At 38.1% G+C, this 25,335-nt stretch overlaps 1 protein-coding gene across 6 annotated transcripts in view; it reads left to right on the forward strand.

Moving 5' to 3' along the window:
• The window catches only part of ebf1 (EBF transcription factor 1), a 448,211-nt gene that overhangs the window by 282,994 nt on the left and 139,882 nt on the right, over positions 1-25,335 (forward strand). For all 6 annotated transcript variants that reach the window (XM_008114800.3, XM_008114803.3, XM_008114801.3 and 3 more), the window contains one exon: positions 19,007-19,088. In XM_008114800.3, coding sequence (XP_008113007.1) covers positions 19,007-19,088 — 82 coding nt within the window. The remainder of the gene's footprint in view (positions 1-19,006; positions 19,089-25,335) is intronic.

A 25,335-nucleotide genomic window follows, 5' to 3' on the forward strand; every position in this document is an offset into this window, starting at 1 on the left:
AACACAGACCTGTGCTTTAGAGCACTAATGTGATATCTCCTCCAAGAAGCTCTGAGCAATGTGTGCCGCCAGTAATAAATATATAGAAATTGTGGAACTATCAAGCAGATTTTCATTTTTGTATTCAGATTTCACTCATAGTATTAGGAGCCCCTAGTGGCACAGTGGATTAAACCCTTGTCCTGGCAGGACTGCTAACTTGAAGGTTGGGTTGCTGACCTGAAGGTTGCCAGTTCAAATTTGGAGAGAGTGCGGATGAGTTCCCTCTGTCAGCTCCAGCTCCCTATGTGGGGACATGAAAGAAGCCCCCCACAAGGCTGATAGAAACATTAAACATCCAGGAATCCCCTGGGCAATGCCATTGCAGATGGCCAATTCTCTCACCCAGAAGCAACTTGCAGTTTCTCAAATCACTCCTGATGCACACATGCACGCACACGCACCCCCCCCCCAAAAAAAACCCACCATTGTATTAATTTTTTTCTTAAGTAGGGAAAAATTAACTTTTACAGATATGAATTGTTCCTTTAAAATTGCTGCTCCCATGTTCTGGGGCTGTCACTGTTTGTATACTTGTTGAAATGTTTATCTGCACAAAGAAGTCCCCAGTGCTTCTTCACATTGACACCTTTATGTAAAGCGGCTCGATTGGTTGGCAGGGAAATCTTTCTACTCATCCTTTTAGAAAGACAATGTGAAGAGAAGATTTACAGTTTAGGTTCCAAATCAGCCATGGCTATTACAGCTTTGGTGAGGATTTAGTGTGGCTGAGGCTGAAACTGGGTGTCATCCCAGAGGTTAATCCCCAGTCTCTGGAATGCATCTCACACTTTCTCTGATACTGACACAGTGGAACAGCTGAAGCCAAGAGGCCTTTAGCTTTAGCTATGTGTAGATTATGGAAGCAAATAATGACAGCGATGTAGGAGTTATAAGTTGAAAGGCTTTGGCTTGCAGACATGACTACATACCACTGGAAGAGACACAATGCACAAACTGGCCGTAGGTGGTTGGTCCTTGGTGATAACTGAAATGAAATAGTAGACAACTATTAGAAGCAATTAGAAGTGAATGCTGCCCTTGTTACTTGAAAGACACTATCGGCATCCCTTAAAGTATTATGTTCAAATGTATTTTAGTAGCTGGCAAAAGTTGTGAATTGTCACAGAAGTGTAGGAATATATAACAACAAAATAAATAAATCAGATTTTGGAATATGAGCTAGGTACTTGCTAGTGTATAGGACGAAGGAGAATTTTAGAAGTCTTCATATTTGACCAAAGTCGTAAACTTTTGAAAAAGATCTCTTGACTGTTAAAGCTGACTTGGTTATCTATTATAAGTGATGTATCTGAGAAACTAATTAAAATGAGGAATTAAGACATAAGAGGAGCTTATTTATTTATTTAAGAAATTCATATCCCGCCTTTCCCCACTCAAGGGCCCAAGGGGGGCTTACAGCCAATAAAACATACGATATACAAGTTAAAACCAAGTTAGAACTATAAATATTAGACATGCTCTAAACCAGGGGTCCCCAAGCTAAGGCCCGGGGGCCGGATGCAGCCCTCCGAGGTCATTTACCTGGCCCCCGCCCTCAGTTTTATAATATAATATATTGAATCTACATATAATATTGATAATAATATTATAATGTAATACAATATAACACTAATAATAATACCATATAATAATATTAATTATATATTCTATATTACATATAATATTACTAATAATATTACAGTATAGTGGTATAGTTCAATATAGTAATATATAATGCTAATATTGTGCTATGCTAATAATATAATATATTGTATGTACATATAATTTGTAAGACACTCTGAGTCCCCTTTGGGGTGAGAAGGGTGTGATACAAATGTAGTAAATAAATGCAGTAAATAAATAATAAATAAATTTTAGACTTGGGCTCACCCAAAGTCTGAAATGACTTGAAGGCACACAACAACAACAACAACAACCCTAATTAACTTGACTATCTCATTGGCCAGAAGCAGGACCACACTTCCCATTGAAATCCTGATAAATGTATGTTGGTTAAAATTGTTTTTATTTTTAAATATTGCATTGTTCTTTTGTTGTTGTTGTTCTTGTTGTTGTTGTTTTTGCACTACAAATAAGACATATGCAGTGTGCATAGGAATTTGTTTGTATTTTTTTCAATTGATAATCCGGCCCCTCAACAGTCTGAAGGATTGTGGAACGGCCCTCGGCTTAAAAAGTTTGAGGACCCCTGCTCTAAACTATAATTAAAGTTCAATAAAATAAATTATACTAAACTTGTCATGTGCTACCAAGGCCCATCAACTGATTTATGTACAGTTTATGACTTGAATATATTTTGTTTGAAGATGGAAGAATCTCCCAAGCATCAAGTTTAGCGAACATTTGTTGTAGACACCTGGAGAAATGTTGACCATGTATCTTTGTGAATTGTGTGCTAATGTGTCCCAGATTAGCACACTGATCAATAGGAAAGGGAAAGCCAAACAATATTTTTCTTATTTTTCTGAAACTCTTTTCTCATTATTTCTTATGACCTTGTTTGGCTAATCACAAGCAGATCAAACTGTTGAGGGAGAAAAAGTACATAAAGCAAGTGATTTTAAATCGAAATAATTATGTGGTGACAAGGGAGGGGTTGATAACTCAAACCATTGACATGTCACTTGGATGTGGGTAAATCCTTCTTTGTTTTAAATTATTTTTTACTCCACTCAACAAACATCGAAAAAGGTTTGCTAAATTCTCAGCAGAGCAGTTTTGAACAGCTTGAACATCTGTGTAGGAGTGGGTTTTAGGGGAAAGGGGAAATCTATTCATTTTAAAAATATGTACAGTGAAGCTATTTCCAGAATGCTTTTCAAAAAGAAACAGTGTCACCAATCAAAAACACCCTTTTAAAAGACTCTGTGTGCATGTATTTGTATATAAGTGTACACATCTTATAACATTGCAGTTTGCACTGGGACATCTGCCTATAGTTATAGCTAGGTATAGTATATAGCTAGGTAATATTCCTGGATTCCATCCAGAACTTTTTGAGTGATGCTGCAACATGCAACATTTTTCATCCTATTCATTTATTTGATTTTGAAGTTAAAGCTTTAGTTTGCGAATTTTGAATTGTTTTGCTTATAAGTTTGACAGACTACTTATAAAATAAGATTACAGTCTAATGAATGAAGACTGTCTGAGTGTTATTCCTGTGTACCAGGGTAAGCAGTTTCATCAAATTGGGAGCCATGTTTTCTGCCCCAGAAAAATTTGGTAATTGGACAGCTTGCAAAAATGACCCAAAAATAGAGAAAACCCAGATAAGAGGTTTTTTAAAATGTCAAAACATGCATGGTTGCCCTGTGATTTCGTGAAAGGGGCAAATTGCTGGTATTGGAGGCCTCCAGAGCATGCAATTCACTTTCTTATTTCTTTTTGAAAGTTAAAAACAAACAATCCTGGAGAATGAAGTGGGGCACAAAATATCCTTGAGGCCTCAAAATACCCTTGAGGTTATAACTAGCCCCAAGGTTTCACTTTCTCAGATTTTGCCATAGCCAACAGTATGATGCACCTCCACACAGATTGCATTGCGCTGGATTATAAATCAATACTTTCTTATATTTGACCAATTTCAGGAATATGCAATACATATCAAAATAGATTGCATTAATAGGTGTTATTTTGAAAGAAATTACTAAAAACTGCACATCAATACAAAAGTATGTTTTGTATTGATTTTTGTTATGTTACCCGCCACATTTCCTCAAGATGCCATTGGTTTTGTTAGATGTATATGTATGTAGCACTACTGAACTGAAATAGATTTAATAGATCTGAACTGTGCCATTTGTAGAGAAATGAAAACAATAAATCACTCAAACAACAAAAATAAAAATGCCTGAACTATTCACACTGGAGGATATATTTGCATGATTCATATTGCCCCATTTTTAAAGGGATCAGGGCACCAGTTATGAATGAGAGGCAGAAATATATGGAGTCAGAAAAGCCAAATCCATACTTGGCTATTACTTGCAGTATATTGGCCCCAGGCAATCCCTTCGTAAAAGGAGCTACTTTTAAAGATGCACAGATGGAGGAGACTGGACAGTAGCAGAAATTTCATGCTGCAGATTACAAACATGATTGTAATGTTGGGGTTGTTGTATGTTTTCCGGGCTGTAAGGCCATGTTCTAGAAGTATTCTCTCCTGACGTTTCACCCACATCTATGGCAGGCATCCTCAGAGGTTGTGAGGTATGGAGAAACTAAGCAAGGAAGGTTTATATATCTGTGGAAAGTCCAGGGTGAAAGAAGAACTCTTTGTCAGTTGGAGGCTAGTGTGAATATTGTAGTGAATCACCTTAATTAGCGTTGAATAGTTTCATCTCTTGGCTTCTTCCTGCCTGGGGGCATCCTTTATTCAGAGTCATTAACTGCCTGGACTCCTCTGTTTTCAGAGTGTTGCTTCTTATTTACTTTTCTGATTTTGAGTTTTTTAACATTGGTAGCCAGTATTTTTTAATACTGGTTTCTTCCTTTCTGTTGAAGTTGTCCACATGCTTGTGGATTTCAATGGCTTCTCTGTGTAGTCTGACATGATAGTTGTTGGAGTTGTCAAGCATTTCTGTGTTCTCAGATAATATACTGTGTCCAGGTTGGTTCATCAAGTGCTCTGCTATGGCTGATTTCTCTGGTTGAGTGAGTCTGCAGTGCCTTTCATGTTCTTTGACTCGTGTTTGGGCGCTGCGTTTGGTGGTCCCTATGTAGACTTGTCCACAGCTGCATGGTATACGGCATGGTATACCTCCTGCAGAGGTGAGAGGACCCCTCTTGTCCTTCGCTGACCGTAACATTTGTTGGATTTTCTTTGTGGGTCTGTAGATAGTTTGTAGGTTGTGCTTCTTCATCAGTTTGCCTATGTGGTCAGTGGGTCCCTTGATGTATGGTAAAAACACCTTTCTTCTGGGTGGATCTTTGTCTTTACTCTCCTGGCTTGCTCTTGGCCTTGCAGCTCTTCTGATGTCTGTGGTGGAGTATCCATTGGCCTGTAGAGCCCAGTTTAGGTGGTTTAGTTCACCTTGGAGAAGGTGAGGTTTGCAGATTCTTTGTGCACGGTCTGTCAGGGCTTTGATTGTGCTTTTTTTTTTTTTTAACTTGGGTGATGGTTGGAGTTTTTATGAAGGTATCTACCAGTGTGTGTAGGTTTTCTGTAAACTGTGTGGCCCAATTGTTGATTGGGTTTGCGGAAGACCAGAACATCTAGAAATGGCAGTTTTCCTTCCTTTTCTTTTTCCATGGTGAATTGGATGTTTGAGTGGATGCTGTAATGTTTCCTCATAGGAAGAAAATAGAGTTTGTTTAAAAACAATTTTTACATGGGATATGGTGCTTTTTAATTGTTTAAATACAAATAATGCAAAATATTCTTGTCCTTCAAGATACTCTCACCCCATTTCACCCTTTTTCTACTCCAGGTGGAAATCCAAACTTAAGTGCTACTGATGTTCATAGCTACTCACGGTTCACAAAATGGAGCTCTACTAGAAATAACAGGCACTTGGATGTCAGTATCATATTATAATTGATATAATTCTGTTATATGTCATCACTTAATAGACGTCCTTCTATCAAAAGTGTAATATCAGCATGACTGTTGGTCCACTAGCGGCTTGTGAGCTGTGGCAGACACCAGTGTCATTTTTAACTCATAGTTGAATGAATAGCACCTAGCATCATAAGTGGAATTTTAAAAAGGAAACTTTACACATGCTGTACTCTAGGACTTGAGGGGTCAAGTAAGAAAAAATAGTGTAAAGAAAAGCAATTAAACAGAAGCAGATTGATTGAATATTAGTGCTTTTACTGAATAAATGAGGATAAATTTGGTTAATTATGCAACTTTCCTCTGCACTAATGTGATAATAAAGTACTCTAATTCTGGAGAGGCCTGTCACCATCTTTGCTAAAGCAATGACTCCTTAATTCCTTAAGAGCAGCGGCTACAAAGCAGGAAAAGGAAAGTATATCTTGAATGCTTCTACCACTCAAGTGTATGATGGCAAAACTAGTAATCTTGCTTTTTATGTTGCTGTGGAATCAGCATTAAATAATAAATATAAGCGCATGTCATGGGTCTAGTCCAAAGTATATTTAAACTGACTCTTTGACTACTGAAAACTTTCCTTTCCTGTAGAATTGTTACTAGGGCAGCAGTATATCTCATGAGTTTGTGTTCTTTCTTTTTACCTGCACATTGTATCCATCAAATAGGCATCAGTACTCATTTTTCCTAAAAATAAGATCATTGAAAAGGCGCATTAGAAATTTCTATCATATGTGGTAGTGTTCGCTGGCAGTTTCCATGTCAGTGTAGTTGTGAATCTAATGTTGGTTTTAGTCTTTAAAAGAGCTGCTTCAAATTTAAAGGACTCATCCAAGGCTCTGAACCTTCTAACTCTATGATCCTGTGATTCTAATAGATTGCTAACAGTTGAAAATTGTCTTTCTTTCCACCATTTCTACCACTGGCTACTGCATTTTGGGACAAAATATACAAATATCACATCTTGAGAGAAATTTCTGTAAGTCATACCTTGGGAAACAAGATTCAGTTCTACATTTGAACTTTTTTATATTTCTTCTTTTGTGATGCTCTGCCTTCAAGAACATTATGTCATGTGGGCTCTTTTCCTCTGAAAAGCCCAATCCCTTGCATAGAAGTGGCATCCACTTAGAAGGAATGGTGAAATAACCCTGGCACACTTTATAAAATGGGCAGAATTTCTGTGAAGTGTTGTAACTCTTGAAAGTAAGAAACTAAGGAATTCAGAAGAGAGAGGCTGCAAAGATTAAAAATTGATGCTCTGTGCTCCACTGCACAAAGCACACAGAGGCGTATGAAAAAGCAACGTGAAAACTTGGTGGTGAAACAGGCTGCAAGTAGTTGAAGGCTGCCTCTGGGCAAGACTAGCTTCTGCCTCAGTGATTAGGTAGGTTCTTTGCCACTATTTGCAGTGTTGAAATAAACATTATTTATATCCACAACATCTACTGGTAACCTTTACTAGCAAGTAGATTAAACAGTATGAAATGTCTTCTTATTTCTCTCCTTATCCAAGGCATTTCTTGTAAGTGATAGACTGAAAAGCCTGATTCCAAGTACAGCCAGGATTAAGCAATGGACAATATAGCAATTTCATTTCCTTAATTAATTACTCAGTTGGTGTTGCTTCTCAGAGTAATTTGCTTCAGTCCCTACACAACCAACCAGTTTTGGATGGAATTACAGGCCCCCCCCCCCCCCGAAAGACTGTGTTCAGAATGCACCTGGATCTGTCTCTCCAAATGTCAGGTAGATGCGACAGTCAGGAATACCTACTACCAGTTTTGGCTGATATGCCAGCCGCATATCCTAGAATTGGAGGACCTAAAAATGCACATGCACTGGTAACCTCAAAGTTGGACTTATGCAATGCGCTTTACATTGGGCTATGTCTGTACCTAGTTTGGAAACTCAAAACAGCAGACAAACTAGTTAGGGACCTTTTAACACAGGTTTTATGCCCCTTTTCCCTCTTTGGGATGGGGCCTGCCGAGTGCCATCAGAAAACACTGGCTTGGCCCCATCCCATCCCTCCCGAGGTGGAGCAGAAACATTGCAAGATGGAGCTACCCATTTTTTTACCCTTTTCTCCATATGATGGGGAAAAGGGCAACATACATTGCTGTTCTTTCACCCATATGATGAGGAGAGAGACAGGCTGCCAACATGCCTTGTCCCGTCCCCACCATGTGATGGGGGAAGGGGAGAGGTTGTGCAGGGTGCCCCAAGGCATCCCACACACCTTCCATTTCCCTGGCAACTGCTGGTGAAGCAGCATGGCCTCAGGGGCTATGTGAAGATGTCCTTAGAGTGAGCATATCAACCCTATGCTAAAGTCACTCCACTTGTTGCCAGTTAGTTTCCAGGCAAAGTACAAAGTGTTGGTTTTGACCGTTAAAGTCCTACATGGTTTGAATCAAGGTTATTTACAGGATCGACTTCCCCTGTACAACCTGCCCCAAACACTGAGGTCCTCCTTGGGGGCGGGGGGCTACTACAACCTGCCAGAACCCAAATGGCAACTGTTACCTAGAGGACCTTTTCATTGGCTGCCCCAAGAATGTGGAACTACCTGCTGGAAGAGTTTTTTTTTTGACAGCTAAATAAGCTGTCAGAATTTAAGACAGCAGGCTCCTTCTTTCACTGTTGGTGGTCCTGTAAAAAAGCTAAGGCTTATTGAACAAAGATTCATAATACGATACAAAAGATGCTACAAATTAACATAAAGATGGAACCCAAATATTATCTATTAGGATTGCTCGATATTAAGGAGGACAGAAACAAGGAAATTCTTTTTAACTATTTAGTCACGGCCGCAAGGATGGTGTATGGTAAACTTTGGAAAGACAATGAAACCCCAGAGATAATCAGCTGGTATAATAAAATACTGGAGATAATGAATATGGACACACTGACATATTTACTAGCAAATAATAATGACAGACCAAAAAAGCAAACAAATTGGGAACAAATTAAAAGTTACTTAAAAAAAGAGAATGGCAAAATATTGATCTAAATCCCTGGAGAATCATGTAAATATTTTAATGGGAGGAGGGAGTAAATGGTATCTGGGCAACAAGTACATGACAACCCTAGGAAGCTTAAATAGGTAAAGACGTGGGGCATCAGATGGAAGTCAACTTTTATGTTCACACAAGGGGTTTGGGGTTGTGTTTGTGTTACTGTTTACAATGTGATATATATACAGATATATATATATATATATATATATATATATATATATATATATATACCCACGTTTATATTCAGACATGTATATTAACGTCCTTACGTATCCATTCATAGGACATCTTAGGCAATCCGTTCTACACACACACATATATCTATCTATATACATATATAGACAGATATATGTATTATCTCTCTCTCCCTCCCCCCTCTCTCTCTCTTTTCTGTTTCTTCTGATTATTATTATTATTATTATTATTTTATCTTTATAATAATAATATCCCCATCCCTTTCCCTTCCGCTCTCCTTTTATTTATTTATGTATATATATATTTTAAAAATTTATTCTTTATGTCACTTGGGTCGGCACAACTTCTGTTTGGTCGTCATACAATATATAGTCTTGTCTGTCTCATTGTCACTATGTCTACGTATCACAATGGTAGAAAAGCACTAATAAAGACATTTTAAAAAAAGAATTTAACACAGCAGGCCTACTCAGTCAATTTTAGCTTGTGAATTTTAACCTGCATTTTAACTTTGTGCATCTTGTTATATATATTTTAATAGTGTTTGTTTGAACCACGTTGTACCCTGCCTCAAGCCACAAGGTTGCTGTTGTTGTAGGTATTATTATTATTAATATTATTAAGCTAGTGCAAGGAATGGCCTTAATTTGTTTACCAGTCATTACTGCCAGAAAATATTTTCAAATAGCTGGAATAATGGCCAGAATAATAAATATCAGTTAAGTTCACCTTGAGCTTCCAGTATAGCATATCCTCCATCTCTTGCATATAGCAAATAGCAGAGAATACGTCATGGCACATAGAATGTACACATTCTTTCTCAGCTATTTACATAATGCCATTCCCAACTCACAACCACCCTTGCCATAGTTATAACGTCTGAGCAATCCCTGGCTTACTCAGATGTTCACATATAACTGGGCAGCCCAAGCTTTGAGAATGAGCCACCACTACATTATCAATAATCTAGTGATAGATAATTTGTTTATCTAGTGATAGCAGAACAGTGTTCCCTTTGCTAAATTCATAAACAAACCAAGACCCAATAAAAGTGCCAGTGTAACATAAACCTCCCCTGTGAGTAATGATTCAGAGGACAATTGTATATATTTGCCTGAGATTGTCTCATTTGCCTGAGATTTTTCCCTTGTTTTCCTCCAAAAGTTCTGCTAAACATTGCTGCTGTATAATTTCAAGCATCCATCCTCACCCTTTACAGCCATAACTGAAATGTGATATTTCTATGCAGCTAAATAACAAAACAAAAAAACAAAAAACCAACAAACTTCAGAGGAATATACAATACAGTTTTTTTGCTTTTGTTTAAAAAATCAAAAGTTATTTAAGATAACGGTGGAGCTAAGCTGCTAATATTGTATCCTGCATCCTTCTCAAAATCTCGTATTGTTGTGTTCCTTTGTTTACATAAAATCTGCAACAGGTAGCCTTGTAGATTCCCTTTTTTCCAGGCAAGTTAATTTAGCAGTCAGTAGCTGCTTTGTTGGAGTGCCACAAGTTTCCCAGACCATCACCGTCATATTTTTGGATGGATGTTAACAAACAAGCAATTTCTGTAGTATAGCAGGAACAAACATGATCTCCTCTCCCATAGCAGTAATGAAAGTTTTTGCTTTTCCAATTTTTTTCCACTTTCATAGGTAAGGCGAGGATTATTTTAAAAATCATAGTGTTTTATTTCTAAGTCTCTTCAAGAGGTTTTTTTTTTTTTACGTTAAAGCAGTAATGAGATCAAAACACAGAAGGCCCAGTTGATGGAGGCTATAGGCTTTCTTTAACACCAGGGAGCTCTGAATTCCCACATAACTGGTTGGTCTATACTGCATTATCAGGGGAAGCTGATCTTCATGATATTAATTACTCTGATGGGATCCAACACTTCCCCAGGACTAGACATCTGATAATTAGAGCCAGTCTTAAGACAGTATGCTTTTAAAGTGGAGCCCAATTGGTACTACCCTTACATTAAAGCTGTCTATGATATTGAGACAAGAGCGTCTGTCTGTATCTATTTCTACAGTTCTAGTCTCCTTCTCTAAATCCAGATATATCAGTTCTTTTAGTGGAAGAGCATCTTCAGTTTGCAGTTACATGGAGATTGTAGTTCTCTGTTCGAGATTTTCAGTTCCCTGGTGCTTGGTCTGATATTTAGTCCTAGTGACACCAAACAGTGACCGCCCCTTCTGATCTATTATAGTTTTTCCATTCTTCATTTAAACAGTCATTGCATTGCTTCCCATTGCTTCTTTATGTATTACTAAGAAATGCTGGCATTGCCATTGCCTGTGGTTGTTTGTTCCCTGGATTTGTGTGGCTCACATTATATCCCCATGTATGATTAAAGAAATGGGAATCAGAGAATATCCTGAGCATGCAGTGATAAATAATCATCATGTCAACAGCCTTTTGTCCAAATTAAAAATAAAAACAAAGATGTTTATGAAATAAAGGTTCTGTTCTTGAAATCTCTGGGGAATATTTCATTAGGAGGATCAATTCAGCTTTTTAAAACCCATTATTTAATTTGAATGGTGAAAGTATATTAAATGAATTATTTTCTAAAACAGTTAATTTCCAAACCACCAACCTCTAGTTTATATGGCTATCAGTTTCTCTAAAGATATTTCCACCTTCCTAGAACCTAATGCCTAATGATAAGATATATTTTACTACCTTAACAAAACAAAAGAGTGAAGTTGAAAAAAAAATCAAAACAAGAAAGGGAAGGTTGGGGGGGCGGGGAGAGAAAGAAGCTTATGAATATGTTCCTTGGCAGGTTCAGGTATGTCCCACCCTTACACACCTTGCAGAGCTAGAGGACACCCTGATTGGGTTGCTGTGAGTTTTCTTGGTTTTTAGACATCTTCCTGTGGTTATTAAGGCACTGATTCAGAAAACTGCATTGGATAGACTGCTTCAGCTCTAGTTTCTGGCACTTTACTCTTGTTCCCCATCTCTAGTTCATTTCCTCATCCTATTTCGCCTACCCCATGCACTTTATGCTGACTCATGTGCTTTATTAATCTGCCCTAATTTAAAAAGAGTTGTGCCAGTCCGCCCATTCATGCCTGGGACTGGACCTTTCACAGGCTCACTGATGATCAGGTTAAGATTGTTTTTATGCTGTTGGTTATCATGTTTATATAATGATGTATGTTTTTATTCTTGATTTTATGATGTTATGATGTCGATTGGACTCATTCCCCATATAAACCGCTCCGAGTCTCCATGGGGAGATGGAGGTGGGATACAAAAATAAAGTTGTTATTGTTGTAATTGTTGTTTTCCAGGCTGTATGACCATGTTCCAGCTGCATTCCTTCCTGGAACATAGCCATACAGCCCAAAAAACTCACAGCAACCCAGTGATTCCGGCCATGAAAGCCCTTGACAACACGAAGCCCTACCTTACATTTTAACTAAATTCTCCCTTTTTGTTAACTGTAAGGGGAATAGCAGTCACAATACTATATTTGGATCTATACAAGGCCATCCATGTTTGCAAAATCAAGCTCTTGGCTTCCTACACAATCCTTTGAAACCTAACTACTTGTAGCTCAGAAATATTGGCAGGGAGTTTGGACAGAGACTTACCACTGAAGCTAGGGCTCTTATTTACAGCAGAGGGTGGCTGTCTTTTCCAATGCACATTGATATGCTATCTCAGGACCTATTCTGGTTTCACCCAGTCAGCTTCCCCTATTTTTTTGTTCTTCTGTTGCCCCTGTTCTACTCTCCTTTGACCCTCAGTGGTCTGATGTGGATGGAAGTCTGGAACATTTTGAAGTAAAATGAAAGTGTTTGAAACAAACATTTCTGGTCATCCTGCCCACATGCTCTTGAACAGTTAGCCTGATGAGTCTTCTCTGCATTTGTGCAGGCTGTTTAAAAACACATTTCTGTTTCTGATTAAAGATATTTTTAACTATTACGTCTATCTCTCTCTCCCCCTGCCTGGCTGCTTCTTGGTAATCTATTCCTTTAGGGACAGTCAGACCAAAATGGTCAGCTGCTTGGCTCCTACATTCTGAAAAACTCTGAAGAATTCTCCAGCAAATCTCTGGGGCAAAGTTGTCTTTTCCCCAAAGAATAAGGGCTTCTGAGAGTCTTTGCCACATAAGGGCCTGCTGAAGGCTCCAGGCAGGCATCAGTTGACAGGGAAATCTTTGCCTCCTGACAGATGGCTGGGCGTTTCATTTCAGCAAGCAGGAGAGAGATCTCAGGATTCTGCCAGCATTCCAGGCTGCAGGGCCAGCTTAGGGCAAGGGGGATCTAATGTCCATGCCCTTCATAGCTGGCGAGCTAAATAACGAACTGTTGACAGGAGAGCCATTGAGGGCTCATCCTCAAAATGTGAGATCCTGAACTCAGCCCCTCCTCAATGTTCCCCCTACATTTCACATTTCGTTTGTGAGAATTAATGTCCTGTTTGCTTGTCTCTCAAAATCCATTTTGGCACAAGTACAAACCACCTCTTGGTGGCAAACAGTTGTCTGGATTCTAGATGCCAGGATTTCTGCTGACAGTTCTTTCTACACATTCAGAGTCAAGCTGTCACAGCTGGCCATTAGAGACATGGAAGACTTCCCCTGCCCTCCCCTCACACAAACACCATTTAGTGCCAGCTATTGGGTGCCAGTCTCTGCTTGATAGGACAGTACAGTAACTTATGCCTTTCTTTAATTTAGTGTAAACAAACAAAGCCCCCCACACCCCATTCAGCTGTTCTGGGTCACCTGCGTGTGTTTGTCTCAACATTTGTAGAGAAACATGTATATGCAACTATTTTCTTGTGTCTTAAGTGCACAATTGACAACTTGTCATTTCTTGGTATTGCCTGGTATTTTAATTACGTTGAAATAGGACAGGAAGGAGAGTTAAACTTATAATAATTTTAGCTATGTAATGAACAAGAAAGCCCTCAAACGGTGTAATTTCTAGTGGCCTGAACTAGGTATTTCTAACTACCTAGGTGTTTCTAGTTAACAAGTAACATTTTTCTTAGCTTATTCCACTTCCTTCTTTCGTTAGTACTTAAGAGTGTGTGCTTTCATTCCATTTTTCTCCTGCCTTTTTCCCAAATGGGTCCCAAGGCAGCTCACAGCATAAGTTGAAATAAAGTACACAAATTATAATCTGGTATGATGTGAGGGTTTGAGTGATAGACTTGGAGTTTGAGAGACCAGGGTTCAAATCCCCACTCAGCCATGAAAGCCCATTGGTTGACCTTAGGCAAGTCACATTCTTTCAGTCTTAGACTAAGGCAATACAAATCCCCCATTAATAAATCTTGCCAAGAAAAGCCTAGAATAGGGTTAACCTAAGTTGGAATTTGACTTGATAGCACATAGCAACAAATAGAATCCTAATAGATAAAATGTTTTAAAATAATTTTTACTTGCCAGCAGCAGGAGAGCATGCTTTTAACCTCTCCTAAAAATAAAGGCTATTGCTTATTTGCATACTTTAATATAGTCATTTTCAGTTTTTAAAAATGATTCATTACCTAGGGTGAGGTTGGGTTTTAAAGCCAGGACTTCTACTTGTCCCTTCTGTTCATACCATAATTAATAAGCATTTTCTCGTGAAATGAGTAAAACTCTGGAAAAAATCTTGAGGTCCTTCTGCACTATGGCCCTGATTTAAATTAGGGCTTACCCTCTTGCAGCAGGAGATTCCCTCTTGGATGCTCATCTGATCTGTGTTAATTATGATTGTCCCTTTGAAAACATTACAGTGAAATTAGTCAAAACAAGCTGTCTTTTATTCTTGTGAGCAAAATAATGAGGAAAACTGTCTGGCTTTAGACCATTACCTATGTACACATTTGTTTGACATTTATACTGTAGATTTATAAATTGCTCTCACTAGGAATATTATAGATAATGTATTGTTAGTAAGAAAAGGAGAGACCCCAAGAGCAAATTAACCATAGTGATAATAGCTTTGCTATTCATTTAAACATTTTGCATGAGCAACTCTTCTTCAATAAAGATAAAATTCATATAAAACTCTAGTTTACCCAAAGAGTTTATTTTTATTCCTAGTTTGTGTTAACACTTGCTGCACCCGTTGCCTCTTGGAATTTGAGATAAAAAGTAAAACTGGTCAAAAAAGTCTTTACAATAAATCTACTTTTTCATGAATGGGAGCTGTGTGGAAGCTGCAGATACTTTCTTACACACAGCTCCTTTTTATTCCTGGGGCATTTATTTCTTATACACAAGGTGCTCTTAATGGATTGTGCCCAAAGTAAACTGGTCTCTACATGTTGATTCAACAGTGATCCTAAATACATCATAGCCTTTCCTAATTGCCTTTCTTTAAAAGGTTCTTCAACTATTATAGTCAAAAGTGATCTACAGTTTCTTTTTTTAAAGAAAAGTTATTTTTCAACTTTTCTAAAAGAAGCCCACAATCTGTGGCCAACTGCTCTTTGAGCTCTTGTTTTTATGGTCCATTGATGCAAGACACTGAGGGAAACATTTTCTGCAAGTTTTATCTCTTTGACTTGTAAAATACATCCTCTCTTCCTGAAGAAATGTGTCAGGGTCATGGAACTACTTCACTGATTTGTGCATAGTCAGGGACTTAGAAGTATTTTGCATTCAAGCATTTTGCAACTACTGTGAACAACATTAAATCCCAGCTTCTGTCCATCTTTTTTATTTTGATGGACACAGCTAATTTTCTTTGGTGCTCATTAATCATTGTCCATGCTTTAATAACAAAATATTGTTTATAGCAATGTATAGACTAATTAGAAATTTGCATTATTCACTTAAGAATACTTACTTTATTTTTTTTAAAACATTTCTGTACTACCTTTCATCAAATAAGATTTCAAGACAAGTACAATAGGGTAAATGATAATGCAATACTGTTCTAGGCTGCCATTATTATTATTATTTTTTAAAAAAACCCTAATAAAACCACCAATAAAAATGTTGCATACAAACATTTATAAATGCCTGTACAAATTACAATGTATTTTGTATGTCAGAGCTGTTGACCAAATCAGACACCTCTCTGTTTTCAGCACTCTCCTGATGGCCATATACATTTTGCATAAAGTTATATCCCTGTGGCTGGTACAGACGAATTGAAGAGTTTGTCACTTGTACCATTTTACTTCCTGATGTTGTTTATGTAATATTTGTGTAGCCATCTTTAAAATAAGTGGTCTCTCCAAGCTATCAGAAAAGGACATTTAGTATCACAAATTATAAATGCCCATTACATTTTTTTTATAATTTTTATTGAGTATTTTTAAACATAAAAAGAGTGAGAACAATAATAAATGTAGAAAAGAAAGTGAAAAGGGAGGGTATGGTATACAAAAAAAAAAAAAAAAAAAGAGGGAGAGGAGGAGGAGGAGAGAGAAAAACCCCCAAAAGGAAATAAAAAAAATTAAAAGAATATTGAGAAAGTTAAAAAAAATTAAAAAGAAAAAAAAGAAAAAAAGGATTGTACTTCCCGTCTTTCCTTCTAGGTAAAATAAAAATGTTTTGCATCTATTGCTATTCATTTAATGCACGTTACATTTAAACCGTTTAAAGCAATCCAATAACAACATTTTTTTCATGTGTCTATCAGCCCTTAACTCCATAAAACTGTAGGGTAGGACTGATATATCAGACTCATAGGCGAAACTAAGATAAGTCCTGAAACTGAGCAAGAAGGCATACAGACAATGAACAGTCACTTTGGCCAAAGAAACTATAAAGCACAGTCCATCATATTACGAGCATTGATCGAGAAAGACTTTATTTCAAACATAAGTATTTTATAGGACTTCAGAGTTAAGAAGAAAAAGACAAAGTGCGCATGAGCAATATTTCAAGCATATGTCATAATCAAAGGTCTATGTGATGCAGAAAGAATGTAGACAAAGATTGTTTGTTGTTTATGTGGATGCTCTCAGGTTCTTGCTCTGCAGCCATAATATCAGATGGGGTGCTCCTGGCATGTGACTTTGCATTGCTAGTATGGCCCAAATGGCAGAGTCAATCAAAACAAGACATGGGCAAGATTGTCATGGGTAGCTGTTGTCAAAATGGGGCTAATCTGTCTAATTACAACAGATGAGCTGGATCTTCGTTTACATCAACAAACGTTTCCAACTGAAAGGTTTCACATGTGATGCAATATATTGATAAGCCATGATTTTTTTTTAATTTTTCTGATTTTAATGTATGTGTTTATTGCATTTGTATGTTTATGTTTATATGGCATTAAAGTGTTGCCAATTTGGAAGCTGCTCTGAGTCCCCTTTGTGGTGAGATAGAGCGGGGTAAAAATACAGTGAATAAAAATAAATAAATATCACATTGGAGGCGAATCCATAGGGTAAGAGGCATCTACAAATAGTGCATCTGGTGTCTGGCAGACATATTGATCAGGCCAGTAATATAACTTCTATGGTTGAAATTAAACTACAGGCTGATTCATATAACTATACATTCTCCCTCAAAAAATTTGGTGGCAAAAAAGTTAGGGCTTTAAAGGTGAAAAGATACATTTTGAGTTGTGCATGGAAATGCACAGATAACTAATGCAGCTGGTACATTGCAGCTGAGTTTCTCATCTAATAATAGAGCCGAAGCTTGTGAATCCTGTTTAAAGGTGGTCTCACATTAAAGACTCTAATTTGTTGAAGGGGAAAGCAGGGAGGAATTAATTGTGTGCATGTCTGTGTTTCTTTATGATTGCTCATGAGCATGGATGGAGTTCACTGTGTCTTCCTCAAAAGAGAGAGAGAGAAAGAGAGAGAGAGAGAGAGAGAGAGAGAGAGAGAGAGAGAACTATGCAACATAATCCATCATTTTTAAAACAATTGTTCATAATATTTCTGCTATGAACTTCAGTGATGACCCTTAGAATATAACCTTTATTGAGAAACTGTAATATTTCTTTTAAGCAGTGAGTTGATTGATTAAGCAGTTAAAAGCAACACAGCTAATTGACTGCAGCCTTTAATAAGTTGACAGACCTAATTAAAAGGAAACCTGGACTTACTGACAAATATCTTAAAAGGAAACACAAAGGGAAACCAGATGCGGGTATTGTCATGCTCTAGAGAATTGTTTTGTACGTGGGACATTGTGCATCCTTTCTGGCAATCCAGATGATGCACTCTTTGTCCTGATTTGTTCAGCCTCATTTCCCATCATCAACTGTAGTTTTGTTATGCTGCAATAAACAAATAAAACAGGCTGGAGCAATTTTATAGTCAATAGTATCCATTCTCTAGCACTGGAGTTTTGCTTTTGGGGAGGTGTGTCTGAAGTCAGGTGTGGTGACTGTTGGAGCTCTTCCTCCTTTACCCACTTCTCTCCCTTTCCTCCCATTTGGGATTACATTTTTGAAAAGTTTAATAAGAGCAATCTACTCCGATCACTTTAGTGGGACAATTACATAAGAACATGGCTGTCTCACCATATATTAATATAAGTGATTCACAATGCACTGCACCTGAGACATCACTGACCCTAACATAAAGCAGGAATAGAATAGAAAGCAGAAAAAGAAATGTATTTTACCAACTCATTCGATTGGTGGCTCATGTGCATCAATCAAAACATGCTGAAGTGGAGAATCTGCAATGTGATAGAAGTACAGAATAGCACTAAAATCATAGAGTTGGAAGAGATCATAAGCACCATCCAATACAGCCCCATGCAAGGCTGGAATACTCAATCAAAACATTCCTTACAGATAACCACTCAGTCTCTGTTTGAAAACATCCAGAGAAGGAGATTCCACCACATGACTCACACCACCAGCTGGACGATAGCACCCAGCACAGAGATAATGGGGAAAGCTCTGTACCCATGTCATGTCAAATCTAAATAAATTAGCAAAATTAAATTAATTTATATTTGCTCATTTGTATTAGTTATTGCAACAGATAATGTACTTGATAAAATTTCTAAAAGATTTAGATCAAGTATCCATCTCTACTGCTAACCTACTAAGTGGAATCCATTTTATAAATGTTTTGTCATATTTAGCTCTTCCCTTTTTCACCCTACCTCTCTTGAGAGTGTTTAAGAGACAATTGCAAAGCATTATGTGTTTGTCTCCTAAGAAAGATAGTAGGAAGTTATTAACATTGGGTATACTAACATAATGTCTCTTTCCAACAGGTTCTTCTTGAAATTTTTTCTTAAATGTAACCAGAACTGCCTAAAAAATGCAGGAAACCCTCGAGACATGCGGCGATTTCAGGTAAGTGTGCCTTTCTTCCCTCCATGAATAAGCACATGTTGGAGATATGTGTTAGGAAGAATTTCATCCAAAGTAATCTGGTTGATTGATTAAAATTGCATTTCTTTTTTAAAAAAATCATATATTTATTGTATTGTTGAAGGCTTTCACAGCCGGAATCACTGGAGTGTGGAGTGCTTCTGGGTTGTATGGCCATGTTCTAGCAGCATTTTCTCCTGATGTTTCACCTGCATCGGTGGCTGGCATCCTTATTAGATCCTCTGAAGATGCTGCTAAAACACGGCCATACAATCCAGAAACTACACAACACTCCATATATTTTATTATTGTGTGTTCTTATTTTTATCCAGTTCTTGTGATTTATATGTCATTAGACATTTAGCTTCAGATGTCAAGAAGTATTAGAACATTTAGTAAAAAATACCCTGTAGAACCTAAACAAAAAAAATGGAATTTAGTTATTGGGTCAGTTTGAGCTTTAAAATCCCTTATTCTATTAATCCATCCTAAGATTAAGTACTAAATCACATTGAATTTGCACAATTAATAATTTTGTTACAAGATCTGAAAACTGAGAATTTTTTTTAAAAGAAAGAAAATCCTTACAGAAGATATGAGAGTGACTAGATAGGTTGGAACTTGGTGCCTAATTTTAGGGATGAAATGATACTAGTATTAATACAAACTGAATCCCAGAAACAGGCAGTTCTTTTTTCCTGCCTCTTTTTGGTTTTAAAGGAACAAGTTAAGGTCATTTTATGTTTTGGATGATTCAAGTTCATACAAATTGTAACCTACCAATCTGAACACAAATAACTAGGTTTATGAAATTCCTGCAATTTTATTTTCTTAAACAGATAGCAAAACCAAACTTTTTAAAAGCTGTAGTAGTTTGCTAAACAGTCAGTTAAGATCTTGAGTGATTGGTTCCTCCACCTGGTTTCAGGTGACTATCTTCTATAGTTCTATAATCTAGTACTCCCAAAGTAGTACTCATCAAAGTGATTGTCCCTGGACCAGTGCAACTCCCTAAGCCATTAGATGCTGCTACCCAGCAGTGTTGGGCTTGGATGGGTCGTTCTGTCAGGAGTGCATTCACTGAGTATTCTTGCATGGCAGAATGGGGTTGGACTGGATGGCCCTTGCAGTCCCTTCCAACTCTGTTATTCTATGGTTCATTGTTTCTCAGCTGGGAGCCGCAGTGACGTCAGTGGGTTAAACCCTTGTGCCAGTTGACCTGAAGACCTGAAGGTTGGTGGTTCAAATCCGCTAGATGGGGTGTGCTCCAGTCTGTCAGCCCCAGCTTCCCATATGGGGACATGAGAGAAGCCTTCCACAGGGTGGTAACACATCTAGGCACCTCCTGGGCAACATCTTTGTAGATGGCCGATTATCTCACACCAGAAGCAACTTATTCTCGATTTGCTTCTGACACGATAAAATAAATGTTTCTCAGCTTAAAATACTTTTCTAGATAAAGTGGAAGCAAAGAAGGTACACTCCACTTAGCTCCTTAGAGACAAAGAAGAGTAAAAAATGGAATAAGTATTATCTGGAAACTGAAACCCATGTTTATAACAATAAAAATTTAAACATGTATAATTGTATCCCAATTTAATAACACATCAACTAGAAGCCAGAGATTTTGGTTTATTTTTGTCTCTCTGGTTACAGAGTTTGGTACTATTTGATGTTGAATTCTGAAGGACTTCTCATTGACTCCTTCTGTGTCTCCAGTTCTTTCTGATTAAACATTGGTTATTCCATGATAATATCCTCCAGTCAGACAGGCTTTTAGAAACAGGGCAATCTAGCGTGAACGACCAAGGCCAAAGCCTGTCAAAGCAACAGTTCATGCTTACCTACGTGCTGCCAGTTTGCAACTCCCCCAAGATGTAAACTGATTTTCATATGGTAATGCTGCAGCGTGTTCTGTCAGAAGAGCAATCAGGAGCTGGTGTAGGTGACTAGGTAGGACATCAGAGAGGTTGCTGATCTCTTGACTTGTAAAGACATCCTGTCAGGCGAGCCCAGCCTCACAGCAGTCTAGCTCTTTCTGGGTAAATAGAGACTGCTTAATTACACAGGTCATGTCAATTAGTGTGACCTTAGCATTTTAAAGAAATTAATTACTTTGAGCAGAGCAAATCACCTCTCATACTTTAATATTCAGTGTGGCAGTATATTGTGTGCAAATCCGTTCCTTGCTAATATGTTTCAATGTCTCTGAATAAAGGTTATAATTTCTTAAAATATCCATTCCACTCTGGACATTCCCCCCATAACATTACAAAACTGTCAATTGATGCAGGGTACAGGTTGAGTATCCGAATCTGAAATGTTCGGGACCAGAAATATTTTGGATTTTTTTCAGATTTTGGAACCCCTGCATTTGCATATATGCACATAATGAGATATCTAGAAGATGGGACCCAAGTTTAAACATGAAATTCATTGGTGTTCATATACACCTTGAAACATAGCCTGAAGCTAATTTTATACACAAATATTTTTAATGATTTCCTGCATGAAACAAAGTTTGTGTGCATTGAACCATCAGAAAGCAAACAATTATTAGCCACCCATGTGGACAATTTTCTATTTTGTACTTCACATTTCTGAATAAGGGTGCACAAAGAAAATGTTTCCACTCTGACAAAATCTGTCCCACTGTTTCAAAGCAAACAGAAGCAGAGTCTCTCCTCCCTCTTTTTAGTATGAGGCTCCTTAGGTGGGATTTATCTGCTCCCTCTGACCTGTGTATGCATGCTTTCTGGAATAAATGCACCCCTTCTTTTCCCCAACCCATCACCCATCTGTTCCCTTTGAATATCTCATCTCTACTTGATTCACCTCAGTACAGATCTCTATGTGGCTCACTTTGGAAAGGGCCTAACAGCTCCTTCCAATTAAATTAAAGCATGATCCTACATTTCTAATTTAGGAGTTGGTTACATGGATGGGAAAACAGAAAGGGACATAAGGTTGAATTCTAAGGCTGGGACGTATTACTGCTACAATACATCTTTTGCCCAACAGCAGAATGTGATAGCCTTTAATCTTACCCAGGTCTTATTTGGTGTTTCCAGACACTAAGACACAGGTTAATTTGCTTGTTTTTAATGAGTTTTCGTGCTATCTGTATTATGTCCTTTATTAATATCACACCTTCTCCACAAAATTGAGACTCAAAGTATCTTACAAATTACAATACAGTTAAAAACATACAAAAGACAACTTTAAAGTAGAATTAAGCATTTAACAATATAAGCAATATCCATAAACCAACAATCTTAATAACAGCACAGTTTTAAGAAATGCAGCACCCTCTTAAAAGGCCTTTTCTTAAATAATGTTCTATTATAAAAAGCCTCTTGAAATTTCCTAAAAGGTTTTCACTTGCCAGCATAAGGACAGATCAGGTGGAAACATTGTCTTCCTCCTTGAGTGGCAGCCCGGAGCCCAGGACAGTCACCGAGAGGGCCTTTTCTTGTGCCCCCTTCCTGAGAAGGAGGCAGGATTGAAAGAACTGATATGAGGAGATAGCTGAACACTAAAGTATGCACCTTTTAGCCACCATGCAATTATTAGTTTTTTTTTACTTGTTCTCAGAATCCATAATTTGCCCATTCCATTCACTGTCAAAAGAATTGCAGTTGCTCTAGGACAGTGGTTCTCAACTTGGGACCCTCAGATGTTTTTGGCCTATAACATCCAGAAATCCTACCTAGTTTGCCAGCTGTTAGAATTTCTGAAAGTTGAAGGCCAAAAACATCTGGGGACCCCAGGTTGAGAAGCACTGCTCTAGGATTTTTTTTTTTTTAAAAAAATCCCTCTCCCTAAAGGACATTCTGTTCTGTGTGGGAATTTACATTCTTGACTACTCAGATTGAGTTTCTAGCAGATAGGGACATTGGAGAAGCATTGCTTTTTTCCTGGGAAAAGGTCCTATTGCTCTTTCAGTGACACTCATCCCTTCAGCTCTTTCTCCATGGAATAGATGCCAACTGCATCTATTTGTCACGCCCAGGGCAACGAGAGCACTAAGAACCGACACATGGAGGCCAAAAACTATCTAATATCTTTATTAAGGAAATATGTAAGAATAATAAAACAAGTAGGAAATATAGTCCAACATAAGACCTTTCAGGAAAGGTCAGAAATAGTCCAAAATTATATTGTCCAATATTTTATATTAGAGTCCAAAGTTGTAAATCCAAACCGAAACACACTCTATTTACAAGCAATAGAGTGAGGAAACGTCCAAATTCTTTCCAAAGTTCAGAGTAAGTCCACAGCAAAGTTAGAAACAAGGCTTGATTCTAAGAGCAAGGTCCAAGGCTGGAAACAAGGCAAGATAGTTCTTGAACAATTGGCTAGACAAGGCAAGGCAAGGAACTGGAGTTGCGGTCTTTGCGAAGTCCACACTTGGCTGGAACCACGAAATCACTCCCGAAGTAGATCTGTTGACTCTGCATGGAATTGTTCGTGTCGGGCAGTTTTATCCCGGTTTCATTTCTCTGCAAAGCAGGTGTCCAGCTTCCTTTCCCAAGGGAAAGGAGAACGAAACACATCTCCCTCCAGATGCGTTCCTCCCTAGAGTTTCCCAGGGGAACATGGCTAATTAGCATCTTGTTTAGCTGCTATTCTCAAGCTCCTCCGAACCTGCTCTTTCTCGCTCCTGCCCGCCGCATAGGACTGTTTCCTGGGAAAAGGAGGGGAGGCAGAGAGGAAGGCCTGGTCAAGGTCTTCCGTAATGGGCTCTCGGGAAGAAACATCAACATCAGGCATCTGGAAAGATTCCAGCTCTTGGTGAGCCGGCAAAAATCCTCTGCTTTCCTCATCAGCCACAATGGCACTGGGATCAGGACTCCATGGCCCATGGGACATCACACTATTGATGAAATTCTCCAGCCCTTCCCTTTTTCTACAAGCTCCTAATCTTGGTTTTGTTTTGGGGTTTTTTGGAAAAGAGGAGTTGCTTCTCCCAATTCCTGTAGAAAACAGTATGTATCACCTCTTCTAGAACAAAAGCCAAATACAAGAGACAGTATAGATGACCCTAAGGACAAAAATGTATGATAGGCCCCTTGCCTGTTACTCTTGTGAACAGACAAAGTAAGTTGAGAGGGGCTGTCATCTCCTTACCACCTGCTCTGCTCATTAAGGGAAAGTTTGAAATAGGGACATTTAAGCTGTATTTGTGCCTAGTTCAAATGTTGCATGTTGAAATTAATTTGCTGCTTCTTTTTTAATGCATGTTGTGTATCAAATTTAGATGTAAGGCTGAGTTAATAATATCATATACGTGTCTTGTACATTACTCTGGGAACATTTTGGGTTAAAGAGAGAGATATAAATGCCAGCGTGCATAAAATAAATAAATAAATAAGTCCAATTTTAAAGTACAGCAATAGGTAGAATCATAGAATCATAGAATCATAGAATAGTAGAGTTGGAAGAGACCTCATGGGCCATCCAGTCCAACCCCCTGCCAAGAAGCAGGAAATCGCATTCAAAGCACCCCCGACAGATGGCCATCCAGCCTCTGCTTAAAAGCCTCCAAGGAAGGAGCCTCCACCACAGCCCGGGGGAGAGAGTTCCACTGTCGAACAGCCCTCACAGTGAGGAAGTTCTTCCTGATGTTCAGGTGGAATCTCCTTTCCTGTAGTTTGAAGCCATTGTTCCGTGTCCTAGTCTGCAGGGCAGCAGAAAACAAGCTTGCTCCCTCCTCCCTATGACTTCCCTTCACGTATTTGTACATGGCTATCATGTCTCCTCTCAGCCTTCTCTTCTGCAGGCTAAACATGCCCAGCTCTTTAAGCCGCTCCTCATAGGGCTTGTTCAATAGGTATAGTAGTCTTCAAGCAGCTTCCTAAACTGGCAGTGCTTTTAATACTTTGTTCGATCTAGGTTACATGACTTCCCAAAATAATAATAGAAGTGGCTATGAGGAACTGTCTGCCTTGAAGTAATTCCAGCCTTTTCCATGTGGCATTTAGAGGTATAAACAAAAATGTAAATTTATCTCCAGTAAAATGGAGATTATTCTAAAAACCAGGTATATGCTACAAATTAATTGGTTGGCAGAACTTAATGGGCTGTGGTTAAAAATGAGAAAGAATATGAATCCTAATCTTTAAATTTGAGATGATGTCCTATAGCAAATAAATAGACTCAGCTTTCCAACTCAGATAAACAGCTTGATTGGTTTTCTTCAGGTGATTTTTTAAAAAAATTAACTTGA

The sequence above is a fragment of the Anolis carolinensis genome, chromosome 2, assembly GCF_035594765.1.
Source record: "Anolis carolinensis isolate JA03-04 chromosome 2, rAnoCar3.1.pri, whole genome shotgun sequence".
Classification (NCBI taxonomy): Eukaryota; Metazoa; Chordata; class Lepidosauria; order Squamata; family Dactyloidae; genus Anolis; species Anolis carolinensis.